This window comes from Tauraco erythrolophus, chromosome 3 (genome assembly GCF_009769465.1).
Source record: "Tauraco erythrolophus isolate bTauEry1 chromosome 3, bTauEry1.pri, whole genome shotgun sequence".
In the NCBI taxonomy this organism is placed as follows: Eukaryota; Metazoa; Chordata; class Aves; order Musophagiformes; family Musophagidae; genus Tauraco; species Tauraco erythrolophus.
In genome coordinates this window covers 2,517,908-2,542,434 of record NC_141467.1, presented here as the reverse complement: position 1 = coordinate 2,542,434, position 24,527 = coordinate 2,517,908, and the positions used below count along the sequence as shown (strand labels likewise).

General features: G+C 42.9%; 1 protein-coding gene across 1 annotated transcript in view; it reads left to right on the top strand.

Annotated features, from left to right (window-relative positions):
- The window catches only part of BCL2 (BCL2 apoptosis regulator), an 89,990-nt gene extending 73,340 nt beyond the window's left edge, over positions 1-16,650 (top strand). Inside the window, exon 2 of the mRNA XM_086608961.1 lies at positions 16,516-16,650. Within this exon, the coding sequence (XP_086465087.1) occupies positions 16,516-16,650 (135 nt within the window). The remainder of the gene's footprint in view (positions 1-16,515) is intronic.
- Positions 16,651-24,527: the final 7,877 nt, after the last annotated feature.

Genomic DNA, 24,527 nt, shown 5'->3' with positions numbered 1-24,527 from the left:
CATTCCTTACAAGAGTAAAGAACTTGCCCATTTTAAAAATCTGTCTTGAACTTGTTTCTTAACCTTTTATTAAGACTCGAATTTAACTTCCAGCAATTTTTTCGAGTATTAAATAGTCACATTAGTTTTCCAGATAAAAAGACATATTAATTTTTTTTCTTAAGTTAAAGGTACTATCTTGCTCATTTTTTAAAATTTCTGTACCAATCTTGTTTTAGGGCTACGTGGGTTTTGTCTCAACCAGTCTTTTTTAGTTAGATGAATGCTAAAAAGTTTAGAAAAAATCTTTGTAAAACACTGAAGGCCACAAAACTCCCCTGCTCAGCTAATACACAAGTATTAAAAATTACCCTTCTTCACCAGAATTCTGATCCATCCAGCACAGACTGTGCTTGTGCTCAGCACCACCTGCTTCAGCTGAAGGTGAAGAAATGCCACAAGAGGTGGATTTAGGATAACCTCTTCTCTCTCCCATCCTTTCCCCTGTCCTGCATAGTTCCCATGAAGACCTCACACTATCCCAAGAAGTCAGAGATTGGTTTAATCTTTCAAGCATAAGGCTTCCATCATCCTCCTCCTCCTCATTATTATTACTACATCTACTATTACTATTATTTTGGAATAACTGTTAACAGCTTTTGTTTACTATAGAAATAATTATTCTTTGAAGCTTGTTAAACTCACTTCTCAGCATCCTGTAGCAATCATCTGATTTAAAAAAAAAATAATAATAAAATGGTCTAATCATGGATCCTATGCAAAAGTACATCCTCTTACCAGCTGTGAATTTCCTGTTGTTCCTCATGTAATTGAAATCCCTCTATTTCTTGCTTGATGAGAGCCGGGAGTGCTGACTCTCCACATCTACATTCTCTCTTGCTGTCACTCATTCTTCAATGGACTCCTTGTTCAGTTGGTTGGTTACTTACTCCTGTGGCTAGTTCCAGTGCCCTCCCTATTAAAGTTTTTTCTGTGCTTATAGTCTCATTGCTCCACTCTGATCCCTGTCAAATAAATAGTGCAGAAAATTCAAATACAGTTTTCAGAAAAGATTTTTTTAAATCCCAACAATTTTAATTAAATTATTATCAATGCAATGATTATTAATGCATAATATTAAAAATTTAGACATGGGATCAGGAATTTAACTTCCCCTCTTGCCATTGAAACTGTAGCTTTCTAATGTATTACCTGGCCCATGACTTGCCGTGCTTGGCACCTATCTTAACTTCACACAACCAAGGCAGGAGGTCCTCGCTGTGAAACTCAGTCTGTTTATTTGGATTCCTGTGTTCAGGAATCTAACTTGAGAGCTTTTTCTTTTTTAAGATTTAGGGAAATGGGATACATGATAGTGAGAATGAGAAAGAACTCCCTTGGACAATACGGCACTGACAGTTATTTGCCCAACCAAAAGCTCACCATTTTATTAAAAATTAAGCAAGTAGATAAGAAGATGGTAACTCTTATTTTGACTAGGGAACTGGTTAAAATATCTTACCTTCTGTTAAGGACCCTTCATCTTACGAAGCTTCTGCTTCTTTACTTTCAAATGTTCTGAAATCCCACGAATGTCTGTGAGAAATTGAGGAACCTCAGAAGCTGAAAGGTCATCTGGGAGGGGAAGGGTGGCTCTTAGGCACAAGCTAGCCAACGCGTTGTTTTAGGAAGCCAGCCTGCTGATGGAAGAGCAGCTCAGCTACGGAGTGGAGGGTCGGATCACCCTTCTTTGGCACAAAATGCGATTCTTTGCAACTGAAGATAGCTTTTGCCACCGGTCAGAATGCGACTGGTGAGAGAAACGCCCCAAGTCGTCCACGGGAACACAGTCCTGAGGAACATGAACTTGGCAAGCTTCTTAATTTCAGCCAAAACAATGGATATCATGAGACACTGGATGAGCTTTCCTTACCAGTAAGTGAGAGAGACTGTCTGGGAACTAACATCACTTGGCGAGATAGAAAACTCTGGGTCCAAGACAAGGCTAATGGCCTTGACTCAGTTGTTCCCAGCTTCATGTGCAAGCCTGATGAGGCAGTGAGATCTATGCCAGTTCTGAGTGTGGCCAGAAAAGACTGTGCAAGAAGGCGTTTTAGTTTGTTAGATAGAGGAGTAAGGAAACCTTCTGGGGAAAGGAGAGCCTAGAAAATGGAGAGGACCAGAACAGAAGTACATCCTGCAAATAAGCCAGAAGTTACGAGGGTCTGGGGAACGTATTAGTCAGATATGTCTATTAAAGACATCTGTATAAATGGCAGCATCTTGTGAATTCAGAGAACATGATGCCAATTAACGACCATCGGAGAGTCGTAATTTTGGTAAATGCATAAAAGGGAATTCAGTAAAACTGGGAAGGTATCAGAAAAAGGAGTTGAATAAGCATAAGTATTTAGACAAATGCTGCAAGCTTAAATGCAAAAGAACAATCAGAGTATTTTGCCACGGAGGATGGTTTCAATAATAATGGGCGGTGGGGAAATGTAGTGGAACAACGTCATCTTCTACCTACAAACTATTCAGGACAGAAAGACTGAGGCGACAGAGGCAGAGGAGATACCACTGTATGGAAGGATAACACGAACATTATTTAGCTGAACTTTAAGTGGGAAGGACTATGCAACTGAATCTCTGAAGACAAATAAATAAATGCTAAACTAGAAATTCCAAAGCATTTTAACAACTTCTGGAAAGTACAGACATTAGCAGGTCTTGGTTGCTAATATCTAGCTTAGGAAAAGGAAACAGAGTGAGCCATGTTGAACTCAAAAGAACTGCTAACAAAATTGCAGTAACAGGGACTTTGGCTACCCTGCTATGCTTGGCCAAATAGATCAGGAGGCACACAGATTGGAAGAGGAATTTCCTGACACCTGATGTGACAGCATCTTGGAAAAGCAACACACAAAAGGAAGAAACTAGTCTTAACTCGAGTATTAATCACAAACTGATTGCAGCTGACTCACTAAGTCTTAACATCTAGGTGGGCCACAAGGCTAATACACATAGCAGCCCCCATGTTCATGGATCATACCTTTCATCTCTTCGAGGTGATGCTGTTTTGTTTTCTTTAAAAACGGTGACATAAGTAAGTATTTTAGTATCTAAGAAATTCAACAAAGAGCAACTTCATCTTTCTCCTCCTAAATCTACCCTTAAAGATCTGCCAGGGGAGAAGTACTAAACACAGCTTTATGAGCTGCTTCTCCTCCCGGGAGTGTGAAAGCCTTCAGAGAGCTTCTCGTATGGCTCAGCAGCTACCAGCTTCTTGATGAAACACACAGATGTGCTGCGCCTTCCACGTTTTGGGATTCACCGAGCAGTGCTGAACTGCAGCTACACAGTGCCCAGCTATTCCTGCTTTCCGAGCACGGTTTGGCGTTGGCTTCAGAGCAAACCAGACGCAACTGGTGTTTGCACCAAGCCTTGTTTCAAACACTCCTACCCAACCCTGCTTGCTTCTAGAGGAACATCACCTCAACTTCGGTTTGTTTGAGGCACAACCCGGGTATCGGAGCCTCACCGAGTGCTAGGCAAGGGTTAGTCTTCACTGCTGTGTCACAGCACAACCTTGAAGAGTCCCCTTGGCACCATGCCCACGGCGACTTGGCAATGGCATCCACCTAGGCTGCGCTCAGCGTTGTGGCAGCCAGCTGCAGTTAAAACCTGCTGGGACCACAGCGCAAGCACGATTAGCTGGCAGGGTGACAGTCATGTATTTGTGTCCGCTAACTTCAGCTCTTGAGAGAGGAATACGCAATATTCCAGCAAGAAAAGGCGTAACTCGTGGGCGCACAAATGCTTTACGGAAACTCTGCAAGGTAGTACCGGATGCTAGTGAAGTTAGTGGTGAAAACAGAGGTAAGGAATGAAGGAAGGTTACACAGCCATGGAACGAAGGAACCACACATGGAATAGCTGGAGAAACACACATGAGAAGCAAAGTGAGTACATGAACAAAGCACGCAGGAAAACCCAAGGAATGAAAGGAGTGCCAGTTAAGAGGTACAATTGGGGAGTGAACAAAGGTGACAGAATTAGACTAAAATGATTGTACAGGGTCAGGCAGGTCTGAGAAGAGACAACTAACTCTCCCGTGGTTGTTACATACATAGGAAGGCCATTTGGATGGGACAGAAAATGTTAACCAAAAAGGATGCAAAGGAGCAGTGTATTTTTTCCAATCAAAAGCCATCTGTGTCCTATACTGAAAATGCTTTTTTTTTTGCACTTTAAGCATATTAACAGTGCAATATATGATAGTGTCACTGGTGACACTGAGAACACTGGGCTTTAATGAATTAATAGATTTGTTTCATCTTTAACTAATTTTGAACCTTTAATCCTCTTGCTTGTGCACAATCTTCTTCCTTCAGGTCATAGTATTAAATAGGCTCAAGAAGTAAATAAGGAAATAAATACCAGAAACCCCGTGGGGAACATTTAAATTAAAGTTTTCTAATAGTCAAATCAACTTAATGCCGCGATCACAGGCTCGGTTCATCTTCTTCCCCTCCCCCCCACCAACTCTATGGCTAAAGCCATATAAATAGCCAAAAAAAGGAAGGGGCTTTGGTTTTCTTTTAGTTTCTTGATGCTTGTGTTGCTCTAGATTGTTGGGGTTTTTTTTATTTTAACTGCTCTCATTATAGACATATAGGAAGTTTTAAAACACAAATTTGTGAAAATCCAACGCGTAGCCCAAAACATTGACCTGCAAATTTTCCCCCGTGTTTCATGCCTGGCTTGCACTCTGCTGTACGCCCATGTTGGTTGTGCATCTGACTTTTTTTATGGATATAAATTATACTGGTGCAAACCCTTGTGTAGACAAAATCTTGCTGATATAACTGCCTTTCACCAGCACAACATATTTCAGTTAATGAGTCAGAATACACTTTGATATCAGTGTAAATGGTTCCTCCTGGGGGGGAGGGCTGCTTCTTTACTGTTAAAGCATAGATAACTTCTGAACTTTTATCTTCCCTTACTTGGGCTTAAATCAGTCAAACCCATATCTAGTATTTCTCATCCAGAAAGAATACAGCTTATTTTCATCACCTTTGTGACTGCTGGCCCCTTTCTGTGTTCTCGCCTCGATTGTACGGTCATCAGAAAAGGGTATATCGAAAATCCTCTTGAAAGCAGAAGTTCTGTTTCAAGCAACAGCAACCACAGGATCAAACGCCTCCAATCTTAAAAGAAAAAGAAAGAAAACTGACTTAAAAGTTTGAAGCTAACAAATGGTTTGTAGTTGGCCGAGACGCTTGTATTTAATATTGAGGAAGCAATGACTTTCTGGCCTCTGGTGGAGCATCTCCTAGACAGACAGTCAGGCACACAACAAAATGAAGTCTTAATGCTGTGAGCTTCTTGAGAATGATACAATAACATTCTGGCAGACTGGGCTCCCTTGGCTCCTGTACTCACTGCAATTTGAACATCTCTTTCGGTTTAGCGTGATGCTTGGCAAGTTTCCCAACCTTACATTATCTGGGAAAGGAAGACGAGAGAAGCTGGTACGTTCAGGGAGCCTTTGAAGAAGCTTCTTCACAGTTTGCTCATAGCAAAACAGTTGGCTGCATGTAGGAGAAGTGTCAGGACTGCAGCTTAGACTGCTAGCTTGAAAAGGGTTTAACAGAATTGCATCCAGGCACTGAGATGCTCTCAGATACCACAGCAATGTGTGTGGTATAAGAACCTAGATAGAAGAAGATTAGATAGCAAATCAGAGAGAGTTTTGCATGTGATTTCCTGGGTTTGTCTAAACTTATAGCAGCAACAGTTAATTATAGGAGGTTCTGAAGGCAGCTCCTGGGTGGGTCATATCACTTACACATTAGATTCCAGCCATAAATTGCCAGCTGAGAGTTACCCCTGTGGCAGGAAGCCCCTGTTGAGGCAAAGCTCTGAGGTAGGAGCAGCAGACATCAGTGGCAGAAGATCTGGGGGAAAAAAAGCAGGTTGACAGTAGTGGCAGAACTCCTATGAAAAGAGCATCGAGGTGGGCACAGGTCATCACCCAAAGAGAGACAGATGCAGGAGGTGGTTGCACACAAGAGTTATTTGTGGTCATCCTCTAGATGATTGCTATACCTACTTCCAGATCTGGTCCCTCTCCTTCTACCAGACATGAATCCCTCAGCTCCTGTAATCACTTCCTCTGGCTCTTAAGCAAGGGCAGCTCTTTAATTGCGGATTAATGCTTTAATGAAATACTTGAGGCTACTTTGAAGTGACTGGGCAAGAGCCTTTCAGCAGCAGCTGCTGGCGCAAGAGGCACCGTGCACGTTGCTGCACGGGGAAGGCGTTGCCGTAAGACTCTGCGCGCAGCAGGATCCATCGTTTTTTCTCTAGTAGTGCCTCAGGGCACGTCTACACCACGCAGCGCAGCACGGCACAGGGACGTTTGAGCTGCCTCTGTACAGTGGTTGCACTAGTCTCACAGCAGGGGTAGCTAGCCCACCTGGAGCACTGCCCTAACGTACCTGTGCACCCCTGTGCTTGCCCCTGAGTTGGCTCGTTCAGTGCAAGGTCAGCGCTCTCTTCCTCTCCGTAGAGCTGCACTCTGCCCTGTGGACCCACCCGCTCTTAGAAGTATTTTAAAAAGTAAATTATATTAAGTTTAGGACCTTATATCAATTTTGACCTGCAGTTTCTCATCAGTGGGGTCTTATTTTACAAAGTGGGAAAGCTTTCAAGCGCTGATTTCATAGGTAATACTTTTTTTTCTCTTGGCTGATATTCCTGATTTTCCTTTGAGCATCTGAAATTTTGCGTGAAATTTCTACTCACTTGGAAACACCAACACATGAAGTAATCACTAGTCTTTCCTGCCTAAGTTAATGACCTTCTCCTTCCTTGTGCTGTTAGTTCAAGGTCACAAGGATAGATTTAAATCCTTCATGAATTTTCATCTGACTCGCTGTCTGCAGAAATTGTTCATTAAAAGACCCAGTTTCCATTGGCATTCTCCCTTTCAAAGGATGTCAACAGGAAACATAAATGCTCAGCCCTTTGTGAATGATCTGCAAGGACATGCAGGCTTATGAAAAAAAAAGAAAAAAGCGGCAGTTAACCAAATCCTTTAGTTTCTGTTTTGAATGACTGGCCATAGGAATGCGAGCTAAACTGTACTTCAGCTGTTCCCAAGGACGTGTATGTGTAACTTGTTGATAGTGGTAGGTACTTCAGGCTCCAGCGACAGCTATGTGACCACTCTGAAGATCATTGTCCTGTAGCAGAACCAGCCCCTGCCTCCTCTTGAGAACACCAGGCATGAAAGAAAACAAAGAGGGATTGTTTTTTTTTTTCAGAGGACTGGCACTCGTACCTCCTGCTCTTTAGCAAAGAGAGATCCTAGGTCACCTCAGCTCTCACCTGATGCTCCCAGCAGCCATTAGGTTGTAGGGAACTACATGACTTGCTCAAGCAATTGATGTGAATGTCTGATACCCAGGAGAGCTGAGACTTCTGCCTTGCAGGACCTGTAGGTGATCTGATTGATAGGAGCAAAACTGAATACCTAGAGCACCAGCTTACCTCATTGGGAACTACCCATCACCACCAGAAGGAAAGAAAAGCCCACCACCGCCTTAAAGCTTCAGCGTTATGTTTTTAAAATCTTACTGGTGTCCAAGGTGTATGTCTTTCACAGTAAAAATTACTTGGAGTGCGCTGTGAACGCGCAGACACAGACCAGTGCTGAACATCTGGTTAAAATAAATTACAGTCTTATTTTGCAAATAAAAGTTCCTAGGGTCTAGATGACAAAGTCTGGCCAGCATAACTATCTCATGGGGAAAAAATCACATCCCTAGCCTACAAAGATAACTATTCTGGCATGATTCCCTTCCCCACTATGTAGACTTAACGTAGACTTACACCAAACAGAGGAGTCCTTTTGCCAGTATAGCTCACGTTGTTTAGGAGGTACTTCAACCATGCTGGCAGACTCCTGCAGCTGGTATAAGCCCTGTCTCCATGGAGGGATTTGGCCAGAACAGTGACACCGGCAAAGCCCCTGAAGTACAGAATAACCCTTTTTCTCCTCCTACTAGTCTCTAACGTTTTTCAGTTTGAAGGCTTCCTGCTGAAAGGAGACATGTGGAATTTGTGCCCTTTCTTGTATCAGCAAGACATTATTTCTTTTTACGGAGGAATTAAAGTATACATATGGGTAGGAGACGTGTCGCTTTCAGACACCCCGGTGGTACTTGCTTTTGGGTGGGAGAAGGTCCCACTTCTCCTGTAGGATGCCCGTTGTTTGGTTTGGTGTTGGTTTGGGAGGTCGAGGGGCAGAGGTGGTTTTTATTTTATTAAGTCTTCATATTTTGGTTTTGCGTGGTGACATTTGAATAAATCTAATGGTCATAGTTAATGGATTACAACTGTGTATGCAAATGCATTTGAGCTGTTTTGAATAACAAAACAAAGTCTTTCAGTCTGTTTGAGAACTGTATTCTTACACTCCGACTCTTCCTTGTTTTTTCGTATGGTCCGTATTAGCTCTTACCTGATAACATTCACCAAAGGACTTTGTGATGAACCCAAAAATTCAGGATTTACCAGCCAACCTTAACCTATAAGCCCCCCATAAGGCAAGGCAACTCATAAAGCTGTCTGAGCATAAAAGTAGGATTCAGCTCATTGTGGCAACAGGCAGTTTTCACCTCTCCTATTTAGACAGTTCATTTTGCCTAAATTCCCACGTGCCTCAGTCTAGGCAAGCTCTCCTCATTCCTTTCCCTGCTCCTTCACCCTCTGTTTGTCTGCCAGGTCTGGTCCTTTTGTGCAAGTAGTGAACAGGACAGAGAGGACAAGGAGAAGGAGTGGAGGGGAGGCACCCAAACCAAAAACAATCTCTTTCCAACAGATGCGGACGAGGAACTTCCCCTTCTTTTAATTTCCCATTATCACTTAGCTGCAAAAGGATGAAAACATGGAGCAAGCCACCGAGAGGCGTGCACTCTTGCGTGCACCCTGTTGGAAGGGGGGCAATTGCTCCATCAGGCTGCCTGACTGCCAGGACACGTCTGCCTTCCCTGCAGCCAACACTGACACGCAGTGCCCGGTGGAGTACAGCACCCAAGGGCTGACCTAGGAAACGGCAAGAGAAAGCAATGACCAAAAAATGCTGCTGCTTCTCTGCCTCAAATAAGGCTTTTACAGGTGAGCAGAAATGGTTTGGGCTGCTAATGAGGTGTAGGCTGTCAAGGAAAATGCATGCACAAATTCATATTTTCCTGGTGGCTGCTGATAGAAGTGCAACTGTCCACTGAAGTCTACAGCATTAGCTTTTTTTGCACTTACTCATTAAACTGCAGGTTTACTGTGAAGTTACTTTATCATAATGTTAGCTGTGGTGTCTCACTGGCCCTGTAAATCAGTTCATTGTCGCAAGATTTGGAAAAAACAAGAGGCTACCTCAAGTCATGTGAGGAACAGCTGGCCCTTCTGCAGAAGGTGCTTGTTGGCTCTGCATAACCTGCTGCCGCCGGAGCACCAAGGACCGCCTCGGCCGCCGCTCCAGCTCTGCGTTACTCTTGCTCAATGCCGAGCACGGGTTAGTCAAGCTGATGGGATTTGGATCAGAACGGAGTGTTGAGACAACAAACACGGGATGGAGTGTTTCCCTGAGGGATGTTAAAACAAGAAGCAGAAGAATGCATGACTGGTCCCTCGTGGTTCAGCCCGATGGGCCAACCTGCTCAGACTGGTTCAGTTTCACCCTTCTCGCTCACGCACACCTCTGCCCTTTCTGGCCAAGGCCACCCCGAGCCAGGTCCTGCTCGCCGAGCCGACAGCCTTGCTGCTGCGCTTGCCCATCTTCTCCTCGGCTAATACCCGAGCCTCCGGCCCGGCGCAGCTGGATGCGCGTGTTAAATAAAGCCCTCCGTGGCCTTGGTGACAAACGCCGTGCCGCAGCACTTCGAGCGTTTCTACAAGCAGCTACTTTCGGTTCCCATTTCTCAGGTGGTTCCGCGATTTAACTCTTTTGTGGCGGCCCAAGAGTGGTGTGGGTGGCTGGAGCGGGCAGGGAACGTAATGGAGGATGTGCTCGCATTTCCCTCTGTTACCAACGTGCCCATCTGCAACCCGTCAGATTTGGGCTTTCACATTAGGTAGGCTACTTCCAGGGTAAGGGCACTCATACTGAAAGTAAGTTACGAGCAAGATGGAGAATTTAGACAAGATTTTGAGAGAAACAGGCCTGCGTTGTCGTTCAGACCCATCTTGTCATTATTTTCATTCCAAAGTCATTGTGAAGATTTGACAGGGGTGCTAACGCATCTAGCTTCTTTTCAGAGGATGCAGGGGTAAAAGCGATGTTACGGGATGAGACGAGTCCCCCCAGCAATTCTCTGACACTTGTTCTCTCCCCTAAAGTGATCCACAAATCCTTAAATGGATGTTTGCCAAGTTTACTGTTGCATGTGAGTGTAAACTCTCTAGAGTGAGGATGATAAATTTGAGTAGACGAAGAAGAAGGTGGCTCAAAACTGAACAGTTCTCGGTGCAACTGAGATTCATGAAAATATGCGCGGGGACACGTTTGGTTTCTAGGTATGAGTTACACACAGCTTCTAGCACTCTACCTAAGTAGGGTACCTTTGGAAAATAAAGCTAAGACTGCTAAATGTTGATGCAGACAAACAGAAAATTAGTTGAATAGGATTATCAACCTACGAAATATCTGAAAATTGCGAAGGATCGAGTAGAGCAGCTTTGACCATGTTGTTTGAACACTGAGGGGTTTGTCCAGAAGGCCTTTTTGCTGTCTTTCCCTCATTAACACTAATATTGCTCCCCCAGAAGTGGCACCCATTAAATACCACCAGCTAGCTGCTGTAGTGACATTACAGCTGTTACGCTGATGCCAGAAATACCTCATTTTAGTGTGGGCCTTTCCAGGAATATGAAAACAAGTCTGCCTCCACTAGGTCTGGGCTTTTGCGTATTGCAGAACCACGTCTAACTGAATTAAGCGGAGACGCCAAGACTAAATTACTGAAACATTTCTCATGCTGACTTGGTTTAACAAGAATGCAGCCTAGTCTGAACAACGGCATGGGTTTCCGTGCAAGCTGAATGATCAACACCTTATGAATCCTGTGTCTAAAGAGATGGCTTGACCGTTCCCCAAAACCTGGGCTTGTCCTTCATCTCACAGTGGTCCGAAGGAAACCTGCCTGCCAGCAGGGTCACTCTCTCAGAGCGTGGACAGGAAGAATAGTCATCCCCATTGCTGTAGCCACTCACATTTATATATTTCTAAGCATATGCATCAGTTTTCATGAACAACCAACCACGATTAGTCCTTGCTCCTCAGATGTCTCCATCTAGAGTACCATGTTTAGTCAGCCCGATGCAAATAATATTTCCACTGGCTTTAATTCACACAGACATCAGTGAGAGTGTGGCAAGACTATGACCTGCAAGATATGCTGCCAAGATCACAGGCTCACCAGGGCAAGAATTTATACCAATAGATAGCACGGACAAGGAACAAAGGAGTTAGGCAAGACCACTGTGATGAGAACCAATTTTGTCCAAAGTCAGAAACCTCAGATATCACTGGAGAAACAAAAGGGTTATGCAGCCAGCAACTAACACATCAGCTGCAGACCTAGGACTACATTGGGCATCGTGGAAACAGGGAATTCAGAAGAGACCCAAAGGTAAGGGGGTAAAAAAGAAAAATCTGGATGGGGGTTTGATTAGGGGTGCACATACCAAAGTCGCTCTCCAGGCAGGTTCCTTGCCTGTGGCCAGCAGGGCTTGTGTGGTGACACCTTCTTTTCCTTCCCAGTATAATTCGATAAGGTGCAGCTGGCTGCACCGCCAGCACGTCGGCACTCCCAGGCATAAAAAGATACCGGCCTCTCTAAAGACGCCGACCTCACGGAACACCACACCTCGGCACAACACAGTCAAGGTCTGAGCTGTCCTTATTTGCATGTGCTCATGACTTAGGCTTGCACAAAAGACCCATAAACTCTTTGGGAAAAGAACAGCTACAGATTTGTCTATTTTTTCTGTTCCAAGAACTTTTCTCGTTACCTTCAAGATGACATTTTAATGAGGTTTCACTGCATAGAAAACATGGGACGATTTAACCAGCTCTGTCCACTCCCTCCCTCCCCAAACTCTTCCTGAAATGAGTTACCATTCGGGAACAAAAGCTTTTATGAGAGTTTATGTCGTTTGGATGGAGGCAGGGGCGAGGGAAAAGTCATTCAGCTGCTAAACCTTGGCATCGGGGCTTCTGCCATTCCCTCTCCTGCCCCATCCCGGGTGGCAAAGCCGCCTGGTTCAGCCCTGCACGAGTTTCTTCAAAAGCCGGGGAGCTAGCGTGCATTTGTTTGTTTGTTTTGGAGTCACGGAGAGGGCAGCGTAAAATAGCTGCAAGGCAATTCCCGTTCAGTAAAATGGAAGTCTCACCGGCTCTTCATTCAAGACAATGTGGCTCAAGAGGATATCCTGCCAACCCGATGATAACGAGGGAAATAAAGTCACTTCCTCACCAGCTGTTTGATTCAGGTAGAAAAAGGAAGTCTTTACTTCCTCGTGTTTGCTCTCCCCACCGCCGCCTCGGGCAGAAGCTGCCTTCTCCCCGCTGTCCTTTTGGAAAGGAGCCGTCGGATCCCTAACGCTCGGCCGGGCTCAGCCTGCGGGAGGTGCGTGCTTCTCCGGCCGAGAAGCCATGCCTGGCCTCTCGAGGTGTGCCGACGGCTGAGCTGGGATATTCTGAGACCAAACGAGCCCGGCTGGATGCGCAAGCAAAGAATGCCTGGGTAATTCAAGATGACATTCACTCCTTGGATCAGAGCTGCCAAATCCGGGCTGGCAGAAGACCGTGGTAGTGGGATCTGGAGGCTTTGTTTCCAGACCGCCCTGACTCAGCGCCGCTACGACATCTCCTCATCCTCTGAGGGTGACAAACTCTGCTTTTGCCCGGGGTTCCCTGCAGATCCCAGGAACTCCGGCCAGGAACACGCTATGCCCTCCCTGCATGTCGACAGCACGCGGGCAACGAGGGCTGCCCTCGGGGCAACCATCCTGGGCTGCCACCCTGGTGGGTGAGGCGGGCATCTCGGGTGCTCCGGTGCTACGTGGAGCTTCAGCAGAGCATCTTTCCCCTTCCCCACTGCCACCTTTCTTGCTGCACAGGAACAGTCGACATAAAGCTGCATAGTAAAGCAGCGATGGGCTGGTTTGACTTCATAAAAGTGTCCAAATAAATTACTTTTTAAAAACTTACAGAGCTGAAAGAAGAGTTCTTTTCCATATAATTTTTAACTGCCCTGATATAATTTTACATCCAGGATGTAACTTGCCATTAAATTTTGAATAGGGAGGTCTTAAAAGCAAAGCCTGCAACCATTTTCTTTCCAACTATGTCAGACTTCCAGAAAGGTTGACCAGACCAGAACTTGCCTCAGCCTATTTGCCAAGGGGACCCTTGCTTTCGGGATAAAGAGTGCCTTTCAGAGAACACCTAGTGTTTCAGGCAATTTTCCTAATCTTACTCGTTTTAGCAGAGATTCTCTTGTTTTAAACAGACTGGTTTAGGCGACAAAAATCCAGTGACAAATACATACGTTTACAGAAGGAGACAACCCTTATGAAACAGTCAAGATTCTGTTTAGGGTTCTCTTTGTGCTAAAATAGTTTTCAGCAACGGGTCATACTTCCCTCCCCCTCCTCCTTGTTTTAGTACATAAAATGGACATGTGTTTATTTAAAACAGGTTTGAAACTTAAACAAATAGTGACAGGCTGTTCAAACAAGCTTCGGAAATAGGCCTAATCAGGATGTTTGAGAAGGGGAGGGGGAACGATCATAAAGAGCTACTTGTAATATATAGTGCAGACACCATTAGGTTGGGTTCATGTTATTGTTGTAATAATCTCGGACGAAAAAGTACTGCGTGCTGCACATTTTTTGTTAACATTCCTCTTTTGAGCCATAGGTTATGCCAGATTTTTGCCTTTTGCCTCCAGTTTTACTCCGTCCATTTTCATACCCAATACCAGGATATCTACCGAATCATTAGAAATGGTCTCCCAGACAAACTGAGAGGAATATTCTTGAACCAGGATAGAGGGGAGGCACAAAATACACTTATTTTGACATTGATATTGCATGTGTGTTGGCTGTCATGAATATCCAGAAGTAAGACCTTCCCTACAGAAAGAAACCATGGAAATCTTAACGTTAAAATGCTTTCACGACTTGCATTTCCATAGGGTTTTTTTTTTTTAATTTCCTCTCTTTCCCACCCATAATAATACCACCAAGTGCTGAACTTTACCCTTGTTGTATTTTTATAAGGCCTGATCTCAAACTCCCTGTACAGACCAAGTTCCCATGTAAGTCAGTGAGCCTGCACTGGCGACAACAGGATTTAGCCCAGTCTGTAACATTTTAGGATATTGTGTTACTTCATAGCCTTAAGGAGAAATAAAAGCAGCTTTCCAAAGAGCTGCGTGGCAAACTGAGTGTGCTTTTTCAGCTCCCCAACAGCACAGCCCAATATTATGGCCAGAGTTTGCAAATGTCTATTTCAAAAACCAGGCAGCTAAGCAAAAGTTGCCAAATTTTCTCCGGAATGAAGAGTTTGCACTAAGACATTCCTCCCGAAGGTTAAGCTGCTTTCACTTAAGAATATACCTTCAGAAACCCGAGTTTGCAAATGACTGCCTCGAGGAACAAGCATTGAGAAACAGCAGGAGGAAGATGTATTTTCAGGTCAATCTGTTGGCCAAAGCCTATAGCTATTCTGTTACCAACACACTTGCTCTTATCTACAACATGCACCAATATTACTTAATGTAATGACATACTTTGGAAGCAAATACCTATTATTTATTTGAGTCTCACTCAGTGTCTAGTGAACAGGAGTCAAAACAGTAAAATGTTAAAAAAACCTTACACGCCCTCTCCTGGTAAACCCACAAACGCTCTTATTCTGACAATAACTAGAGATGGCTAAGGATGGAGGCTAATTTAACTGCATAATTTATGGAAAATTAACTTGGCTGGAAGGTCTGTATTGATAGTGGAGACCTTTCTCTCCTTAATTCCTGCTGTAATCCATTACATATATGCATTTTTAGAAGGCAAGTCAGCTCCCAGCATAGTAACATTACAGAACAGCTAAAGGCACTATAACGCAAATAGAGAATGTTTACTTCTACAAAACATTGGAAGCATAGAACAAGAGAGGTGGAGATGGAAACCCCTGCATTAGACAGCTACTTCATAGGTTTACCTTAGTTGTTTGGGGGCAGACCTTCACTGGCTGCACAGTAAAAGAGTTGTCCTAAATGATGCTATGAGTTTTGTCACGTTTTTAAAGTCATTCAGCTTTGCTCTTTACTGCTTTCAGGCCATACGGTGTGGTTTACTTATCTCTCAGGAATGCTCTGAAGCTTCGTGTTTGTTAGAAATTGCAGCCTGAAAGAAAGGCACTACGTGCAGAGCATCACCAATTCGGTCACTCGCCCAGTCAAATCCCATTGTGTTTATGAGTCACAAAAACTTTATCTTTGCCACTTTCATTCCCCTTTCCATTTGGTGCCTACATGTATCTCCAGACGTTCCCAGAGCAGCTTTACAAAACAGCTCTCCATCCACAGAGGACTCCAGCTCGAAGGAGAAACCCAGGGTGGTTTGGGCTGGGCTGAGGGAGAGGACTCTCCCCTACACCTCATGCCAGGTGTCTTGTGGGTGGCCATAAGAAATGGCATCATTGTTTGCTTCCCCTCCTCTTCTCCGAGCTGAATGTCTTGGCTGTAGGCTGGAGAGCAAGTCAGACTGACAAGACGGTCCCATGGAAAGACAGCTCTTCTTCAGGCAGGGTTGGGTTATTATTCTATTGGATCAGCTGGTTGCCCGACAGACCCCATAGCCAGACCACTGCCACGTCCCAGGCACAATTAGCAGGATCAAAGGACCAAGGTGTCTTTTGGTGAGAGTCATGAAAGATCGTCAAAGGCGTAACACGACCCTAACAGCTTCAGTTCATATGGAAGAAACATCTGTGGCTACTACACGTAGTCTTCTGAACCCATCCCTCGGGAGCCAAATAAATGCTGCCTTATTTTCAGCAAAGCCAACCAGCAATGTAGATGCCTCGTGCTCAGTGGAAATGAAAGGTTTGGAGAGCGAAGGTCCATTTACCTCCTGCGTGTATGTAAGTACAACATTCAGGAGCCGAAATGGTGGTATTTCTATGTAAAAATGCTGCGCTTATATTTTCTGTTAGACTGGGCTTGCCTAAAGCAGAAGTCACGACCGTAAGTAATTACAGTAATATTTGAAAATAAATAGGCAGGAGAACCTTGTGCTAAGCACTGCACGAAAACATAGCTCCCAAATAATTATCTTAATAGATCTGCGTGGGTTTCTTCTGCCAGCATGATTGCTGGATGACCAATGTGCGTGAGGAAGTTGCCCTCCCTCTCTGAAAAAGTTACTGTGATTCTGATATTCCATTATTTCCCTTTCTAGGACGCCTTCGTGGAGTTGTATGGCAACAGTATGAGGCCTTTGTTCGATTTCTCCTGGATCTCTCTGAAGACTATTCTGAGTCTGGTTCTGGTGGGAGCTTGCATCACTCTTGGCGCTTATCTCGGACATAAGTAGAGTCACCCAGTTTATCGTGGATTACAAAAGTCTTTCAAAACAACAAAATAATATTTTTTTTTCTGTAGCACAATGATATTTTATGAGCAAAACAACTTCCCAGCTAAAGATTAAATCAGCTATTACTGCCAAAGGAAATACCATTTATTTTTACATTGCAGGAAAATTATTTATTAAAAGATATTTACATTTTAACCTGCTATTTTCAGAAACTCTGCGAGTTGCATCTGTCATCATGTCATGTTGTTATTCTTAAATTGAATGAGCCCCAAAGTCTTTTAGGTTGTTTTTTTTTTAATTAATGCCGCTGGCTGAATTATTTTATCTCTGAAGAGCAAATATATTGACAAAGACCTACCTGCTTACACTTACGAGGGCAGTTACTTGAGCTGCTAAAGGCTGCGTAATTGTGTTGGATTTTCCTTGCGTTTTCCGGATGGCTGGGAGGGATCTGAAAGACAAGGTCAGCGTGAACAAAGTTCTCACCCTGTCCTGCTGGCTGGAACTGACGGAGTAAACGATTCAGCATGGTACATACATGGAGCCAAGACAGCAACTTCTTGAAGGACACCTGGCTATCCCTACAGGAGGACAGTTGGAAATATGATTGCCTACGCCTTGTAAACATGCGTTTTCGAGTTACTAGTTGTGCCATCACGTCATAATCGCAATACCTTAACACGTGTCAACTCAAATACTTTTTTTTTTTAATGGAAGTGTGAAGTGAAATCTTTGGGGCTTGCAGGAAATTGCCATTCCAATGATTTTCTCAGCAGTAAAACGTTTCTTTTGCGGCTACTGACACAGAAACATCAGGAGACCTTAAGTGCCTGCTTCGACAGAGCAGAGCTGGAGTCTGAAGACCTGACCTGTGTCCCACTTCAGTGGGCTCATATCTGCAACTAATCCTGTTTACTTACTGAGTTCCTCCAGGGGTTTGAAACCAATTAGATGTGGTCTCTAAATCCCTGAAAGTTGAAAAAGATCGTAATTTTTATTTGGCAAGAAGCAGACCTCAGCTGAGTTACAGATTAGCTCTGACTATCCTTGTTTATCAAACCGGACACCAAAATCAAGTTCATTTTCAGAACAGGAAAAGAAAGTGAGCTTTATCCTCCTGCCCCTCACCCTCAAAATTATTTCATGCTAATAATTTCCTAAGACTGTCTACAGAAGAAAAGATGATGAAGAAACTCCAGATCCTCTCTCTGGACAGAGACTCTTTGACACCTCGATCGCGCAGGTGCATATTGTCATTTCGAGTGAAAACAGGGTGGAGGAAAAGAGGGGAGGTGAAGTCATCTGCTCGTGTTACAAAATGCAACTCAAGTAGAATTAATTCAGAATACTCAGTATATTCTGTGTTCTGAAACCAGACCTGTCAACGCGTCGTAAAGCCGGGCTTTCCGTGTGCTCGGAGGGGGCCAGGAGTCCCGACCAAGCCGAAGAGTCTGAAGCGTGTCCCACGGGCCGCTCCTATTTTTTCTATGAAACTTTTGAAATCTGGGCTTTGTGGGTAAATGGACGTCCAGACATGAAAAGAAAAGGTTGCAAAGCTCTGGAGAAAATGTACCGTACAATACATAAGTGCTCTAAGGGAGAAAAAAAACCCACAGTGAATAAACTGTAGATTCAACCTCAAGATTTCAGTTGAATAACTTTGTGGCATTATATGCAAAATATCTCCATTAACTTGGGAATGTAATATGTTCAATGTTAAGGCTGTAGTGGATGTTGTGTCTTCAAAGCTGCTTTTTTGTTTGTTTGGTTTTTTTTAAGAGTTGTACATCTCAGCATTTTACTGCTAGTTAGTCGTGGCACCTACACTTTGTATGAGCAAAGACGGCGCGAGCTTACATTTCAAATTTGAAATTACTTTTAATGTCATAGAAACATAGAAAGGAAATGTTTCTAAGAACACAAAAATGTGATCTAAACTATGCTTGATTAAAGAAAAACGAAAAATCCCACCATCAAACAAAAAGCACCCGCAATGTTTTCAGAGTGCTTCTGTCAGAAGCGGGCATGCTCGTGTAGGACTCGTCTGAAAAATAAATCAAAATAGGAGCAACCGAATATTGTGGATTGAGTGTGGGCTTTGGTTTTCTTCAGCTTCCAGGCTGAATTTGTCTGCAGCCAGTTTCGAAACTGGAATTGGCTGGTAGCGAGCTAATGCTTCATTTCACAATCTAGTCTTCGTTTCAATTTGTGCCCATACACCCATTAAAGTTCGTGAACTATTAGACCTCAAATTGTTTCAATATTGTTTATTTTATTAAAGGTTTACATTGTCAAAAGTAGTAAAAGAGTAACTATCAATTCCAGTGCTGCTATACTACCAGGATAATTTGAATGGGTTTTATTTTTTAATACCTTCCAATGGCAGAAGTTTTTTTAAGCTGCTTTAGAAATAATATGAAGACGACACATGATACACATCGAAATAAATACTGAGGATTTTGTGTTCTGTCGTGTCTACTCACTGGACTTCCCAGTGTATTAATTAATGCCAGGCAAAAAGAAGAGTCGTGATGACTGTTGATGATTTTATTTTATTAAAGAGCTAATGGAGTTTTCCCATCCTGACTGCAGAATAGTACAGTATTGTGGCTGCATTAGGTATAATGATAGTTGATAATACATTTATTAAGAAACGTATTAGAAACATTGAATGTATATAAAAGCTTGAACTTCTTTAATAAAATCCTCTCCTCTCACTCCTGCATTTCTTCTGCGACAATTCCTGTCTTTCCTGTTTTTCATTACACTTTCACATAAGCTTTTTTCCTCCACAAAACGCCTTGTAGAGTTCCCAGCTCCAAGACTATGCTTCAGTGAAAATCCATCCTCTGTGACTATGTATGCGCACCCAGTGTATCCCAGTTATAAAAGAAAAAAACAAAAAATGAAAAAAGAGGGACACTTCTGAAGTTGGTTAGGTGTGGAAGATGAGAGGACAGCACAGGAAGAGGTCAAGAAGTGGAGGGAAACAAAGAGATCACTGAAATATCTCCTTTGTTAAAGATGACTTACGTGGAATTACAGAGAACGCACAATTATTCAATTATTCTTCACTATAAAACTTCATTAATTTTCGAGTCTTTTGCAAAACAGGAAATCTGTGGGAATTTAAGAGAAATACTTGATTTTGCTGTATTCAATTTATTTGTCATTAATTCTTTTTCACTTCATTTATTATAAAATGAAGGAAACAATGATGGAAAATATGTTGCTTCTGAAAAAAGTAATCTCTAAGATCACTTAAGATCAGTAACTTAGGAACAGATGGAAAAACAAGGAAGAAAATTCTGCAAGTTAAGTATTCTGAAATCAGAGCTGACACAGAGGACGTTTCTTCATAAAACAAGCACAGAATCCACCAAAGAAGTAATGGGGCTGTCGAGGTAATTGAGGATATACAGATAAGGAAGGGGGCTGGAAGATATGGAGAATGACATTGGTATGTAAGAAAATCTTGGGTTTCATATGATGCAGGAGTTCACCCAAGATGGTCTGAAAATAACTTTTAACTAAAATCAGCTACAAATGCATGCACTACACGACTACAATGACTAAAAACTTTCAATTGCAAAATTATTTGTACATTATTACCAAATAATCTGATCACTGTAGAAGTTCATCAGTTCGCTGTTGTGACTGGGGATTACACAAGCCTGAGTAGGGTTGCACTAATAAGGACCGAATAGGAAAAAAAATGTTTCTTTGAAACCAAACGTGCAAAGGATACACCAGGTGACCCAGTCCCCCCAGTCCTTGCATGCACAGTCTCCCCAGCTGAGGCAGCAGGAGTCAGCTATATGTCAGGACTATACGTCGTGCTTTGACCCTGGAGCACGACACTGTGCTTAGCTGTGCACCTGCACTCCGTGTCCTAGAAGTCCTGTTGATTAAAAGTAGAGTGAAGTAGCATGTTTAGAGCCCATCTTTTTTTTTTTTCCCCCCCCTCTCTGTCTTTAAACAAGCTAGCAAAATGATTCATTCGTATTACGAGTTAATGGCTCAGTACTATATGAAAAATTCAACATCTTTTGATTTATGAGTCTAAAAATTCTTTCTCGTTGCAAAAGCCCAGCTTTGTTTTTCATTCCTCTCTCTCTTTCAAACAAGGCTAAATACAAGGAAGAGCCAATTTAATCTGTATTTGGTTTAAATCATACTCCTGTACTAGGTTAATGCAGCTTCATTACACAATGAAATCTCTTTCAGAAAGTTATACAGCATTAAGAATTCCACGCAAAAACTATATATTTTTATAATTTAAATAGCATATTTTTTTCTTTTTCATCTGAATATTTGAATTTTAATTATCACCAGCATAAATGTACATAAGTAGGTATCGTTTATCCAAGTACCTTTGGGTGATGTATGTATGGTAATGTAGTTTGTCAGTTTATCATCATTTAATATTATTATGTTGTTCTTTGTCTTCAAAATGTTATAAGAACATGCTGCCATTAAACTTTCCATGTCTGTCTAGTTAATATTGTGAAAAAAATAATAAAGCACACTGTGAGTTACTTGTTTTGCATTTGAATCGTTTAGGATCTGTCGATAAACCCCTACTCAAACATTTTGAGTGTAATCCCATAAATGAAACATCATGTTTCCTTCCTGATAGTTCTATTAACATGTTCTGCTCAACATTAACATCTGCAAGCCACAGCGACACTGCAGAAGTACTGTTTACCCACGTGGCTGATTTTTTTTCTCTGAATCCAAAATATTTGATGACTTTTGTAAAGCCATAGACCTGGAAACTATGGGAATGCAACTTTCCTAGAAAAGAAAAGAACTTTTCTAAGCTTCATGGTAGCAGAGATGCTTCAAAAAAAAAAACCTCTTACATTTTTGAGATTCATGCAATAGAGGCACGTAAAGTTTCATATGCATGTTTTTTTTTAATGCTGTGATATTTTTCTAGCTAATGACAATATGTTTAGAAGATGTGGGTGGTGATTTGTACTCATCCCAAGTTCCTATTGAACCAATGGGGCTCTGTGCAAGAATGTATGTATAAAATTCACCTTTGAGGGTCCAACAGATTAGTGTCCACAGGCTGCCCATCAGGTCAGTGGAGAGGCAATACTCGAGTAGCTAAGTTCTTGATCTCTCTGGACCATCATGACAGAAGATGGAAGAGCTCTCTGCTTTCTTTGACTGTTAGGAGGCTGGTTAATCAGGTGCTTAACGTTTCATAGTGTAACTACCTCTCACAGCACCCCGTCATGCTCACTACAACACTACAACTGTAGGTCTGCTAGCCAACACCTCAAGTGGGATTGCTTAAAGACCTTGGCTTAATCTAAGCTTCTCTTTTATCACAGCTCTCATTGACTAGGATCACAGATTTAGTAAGTCCATCAGCTCACATGTAACTTTCCAGGTAGGTTCATTGAGTACTGCGAGCTCCAAATGAGACCTTTGGAAAAAATAACTTCTAAGCAGGACTTACTACATGCAGTACTTGGAAGAGGACCAATAGGAACTTGCTATAAACACAACATAAATTACACACTGAAGCCATGCATAAGAAGTATCTGTGCTGCCGGCAGCTGACAAAGGGCAGCACATAGTTTCATTCAAACACTGACATTCTGAATTTCTGTTACTGCATTGCTTCTTTCTATGGATCCCCCCCAAAAGAGCAGCCATTACCACGTCTACAGACACAACCTCAAATAGCTGCACTCTGGACTGTTTCTCTAGAGTTGAAACCTCTAGAAAAGTCTGCAATCAAAGAACCAGTATTCACCAGTCTTCCTCGGAGGCTCCTGTGCATCAAGATGCAATAACCCAGGTTTGATATGCTGCTGCTGTGTGACATACGGTCCACAGGTGTACCATACGCTTCAGGACCTGAGGACAGTGTCACCCGTTCTGCTGTCCCGTACATCTGACATCTTGTGGAAAGGACAGCGAGACTCTTCTATTTATTTGCTAAAACTACTTTTCGTTCTTGTAGAAAGGAGCTGGAAAAGCATATTAGCAAGTTTCAACAGGAGAGAAAGTAGTAAAGTATTTTTGCTACTGCTGAAGGTTTGTTGCAGTTGTAATTGGTTTCCAGCAGGTATTTAGGTATTTTGCTTCTTAAGGGCTCATATTAACTGGCCCTCAAATTGCAGTTGTTGCCACATATCTTCTGTGGCTTTTGTTCATGTAGAACATTGCCAAATTAGCTCGGGTAATGAGTATGGAAGTGCCCTAAGAATTTACCCAATGTCTAGAGTAGGTTTTGCAGCCTGTCGTACGCAGCGTATGGTCATGGATGCACGTGTTGTGAGGGCCTGAAGTCAGTAGTTTAATACCTTTCAAGGACGATTCAAATATAAGTGCAAAACATCTACCCCTTTGTCTGTGTCCCTGAAGACAGAGAAGGTGGAGGAAGTCAGCCTGAAACCAAAAAGAAGAAGAAACAGCAGCAGTACACAACTAATAGACTCTGTCCTCTGGGATCAAACCATCCAGCAGAGAACAAGGTTACTAAATCCTTTGCAAGGCAGAAGGTAAGCAAATTTGCAGTTCTCCAAGTACTGCCATTATTCTGTGAGAATCAAAAAAGAAGAAAAGGACTTGGAGGGAAGTAGGCTCAGCACTGTCTTTTTTTTTCTAGCTGAAACCCAACAAAAGAAGATGGGATTAAGTTTCCCTAGGGAGGCAAATCAAGTTCAGCAAAAACAGGTAAATGAGTTTAGTGACTCCCTTCTTTCTGCCCAGTCAGATGACTCCGTTTTTTCTAAAAAAACAACAGATTACCACCCATGATTAAATGCCTACCTTACCACTGGGACAAAGCACACTGAACTGATGGGGAGAACAGAAGAAGTCTCGATAAAGACAAAATGAACATTAGACCTAGTAACTAAGGAGGGGTTTAGCTAACTGAAAATGAGGTAGGAGCACCTTTAAAACAAGTTTTGCTGGGCCAAAACCAGAAAGTTCTTTTCTCAAAATACACTCAAATGGTTTCAAGCCCTGTAAGTCTCCACGGAAGCTGCACTGCAGTCCCTCTGAGGCAGCAGGCTCTCAGTCCCGTAGTCCTTATAGCTCCTGCTTTTGTCCCTCTGGCTCATTAACTATTTAACGAGAGATTGCAAATGATACAGAGCGAAATTTATTCTGGTATGAATGGCCACGCCATTTAAGTTTCACATAACACCTGACCCTAAGAGGAGTTAACCCTCTGCTCTTAAGTAACTTTTTGGTATCAAGAACTGCCTCTGAGGAGGTCTTCCTCAGGGCAAAAGATCAAGTAGTCAAGATTTGTGCACTGCAAGAAGCTGACTTGCACGGATGGGCAAACAACAAAGCAGCTCTTGAAGCATCCCATCATAGTTGGTAGCTTACTGCCCCTCACTACAATCGAGCACGAGTACTGGAAACATTCAGAATGGCTGAGACCTCAAAGGGAGAACAACACAAGTCAGTGAAAACCATTGGCACCTAATATTTTTCAGGACTTCCCAAGGGCAGGGACACTCCGTGCTATTCTGCCATATACTGAAAAGTGTTTCTAGTGAGTTCAGCTAGCAGATGTCTCTTTGTCTCCAATGGGAGAATATTCAATACTATTCTGGTACTGACCTGTGCAACTCATTTTAAATGTACTGAGTTGCCTCTTGGATATCCTGGAGAAATGTAATAGTGTGCCCTCTTCTGCATGCATCCTCCAGAACTCCCGTTACAAACGTGACCACAACAGTGCGAATGCAATGCCTTGATGATAGCAAGAAGCTATGAAATTAGGACTCAAACTCAAGGTCCTGGTCATGCAGATAAAAACGTGCATCTGGAGCAGACAGTACTGGTGCAAAGCTTTATAAAGCCACAAGTGACAGAAATAAAAGTCATCCAATCTA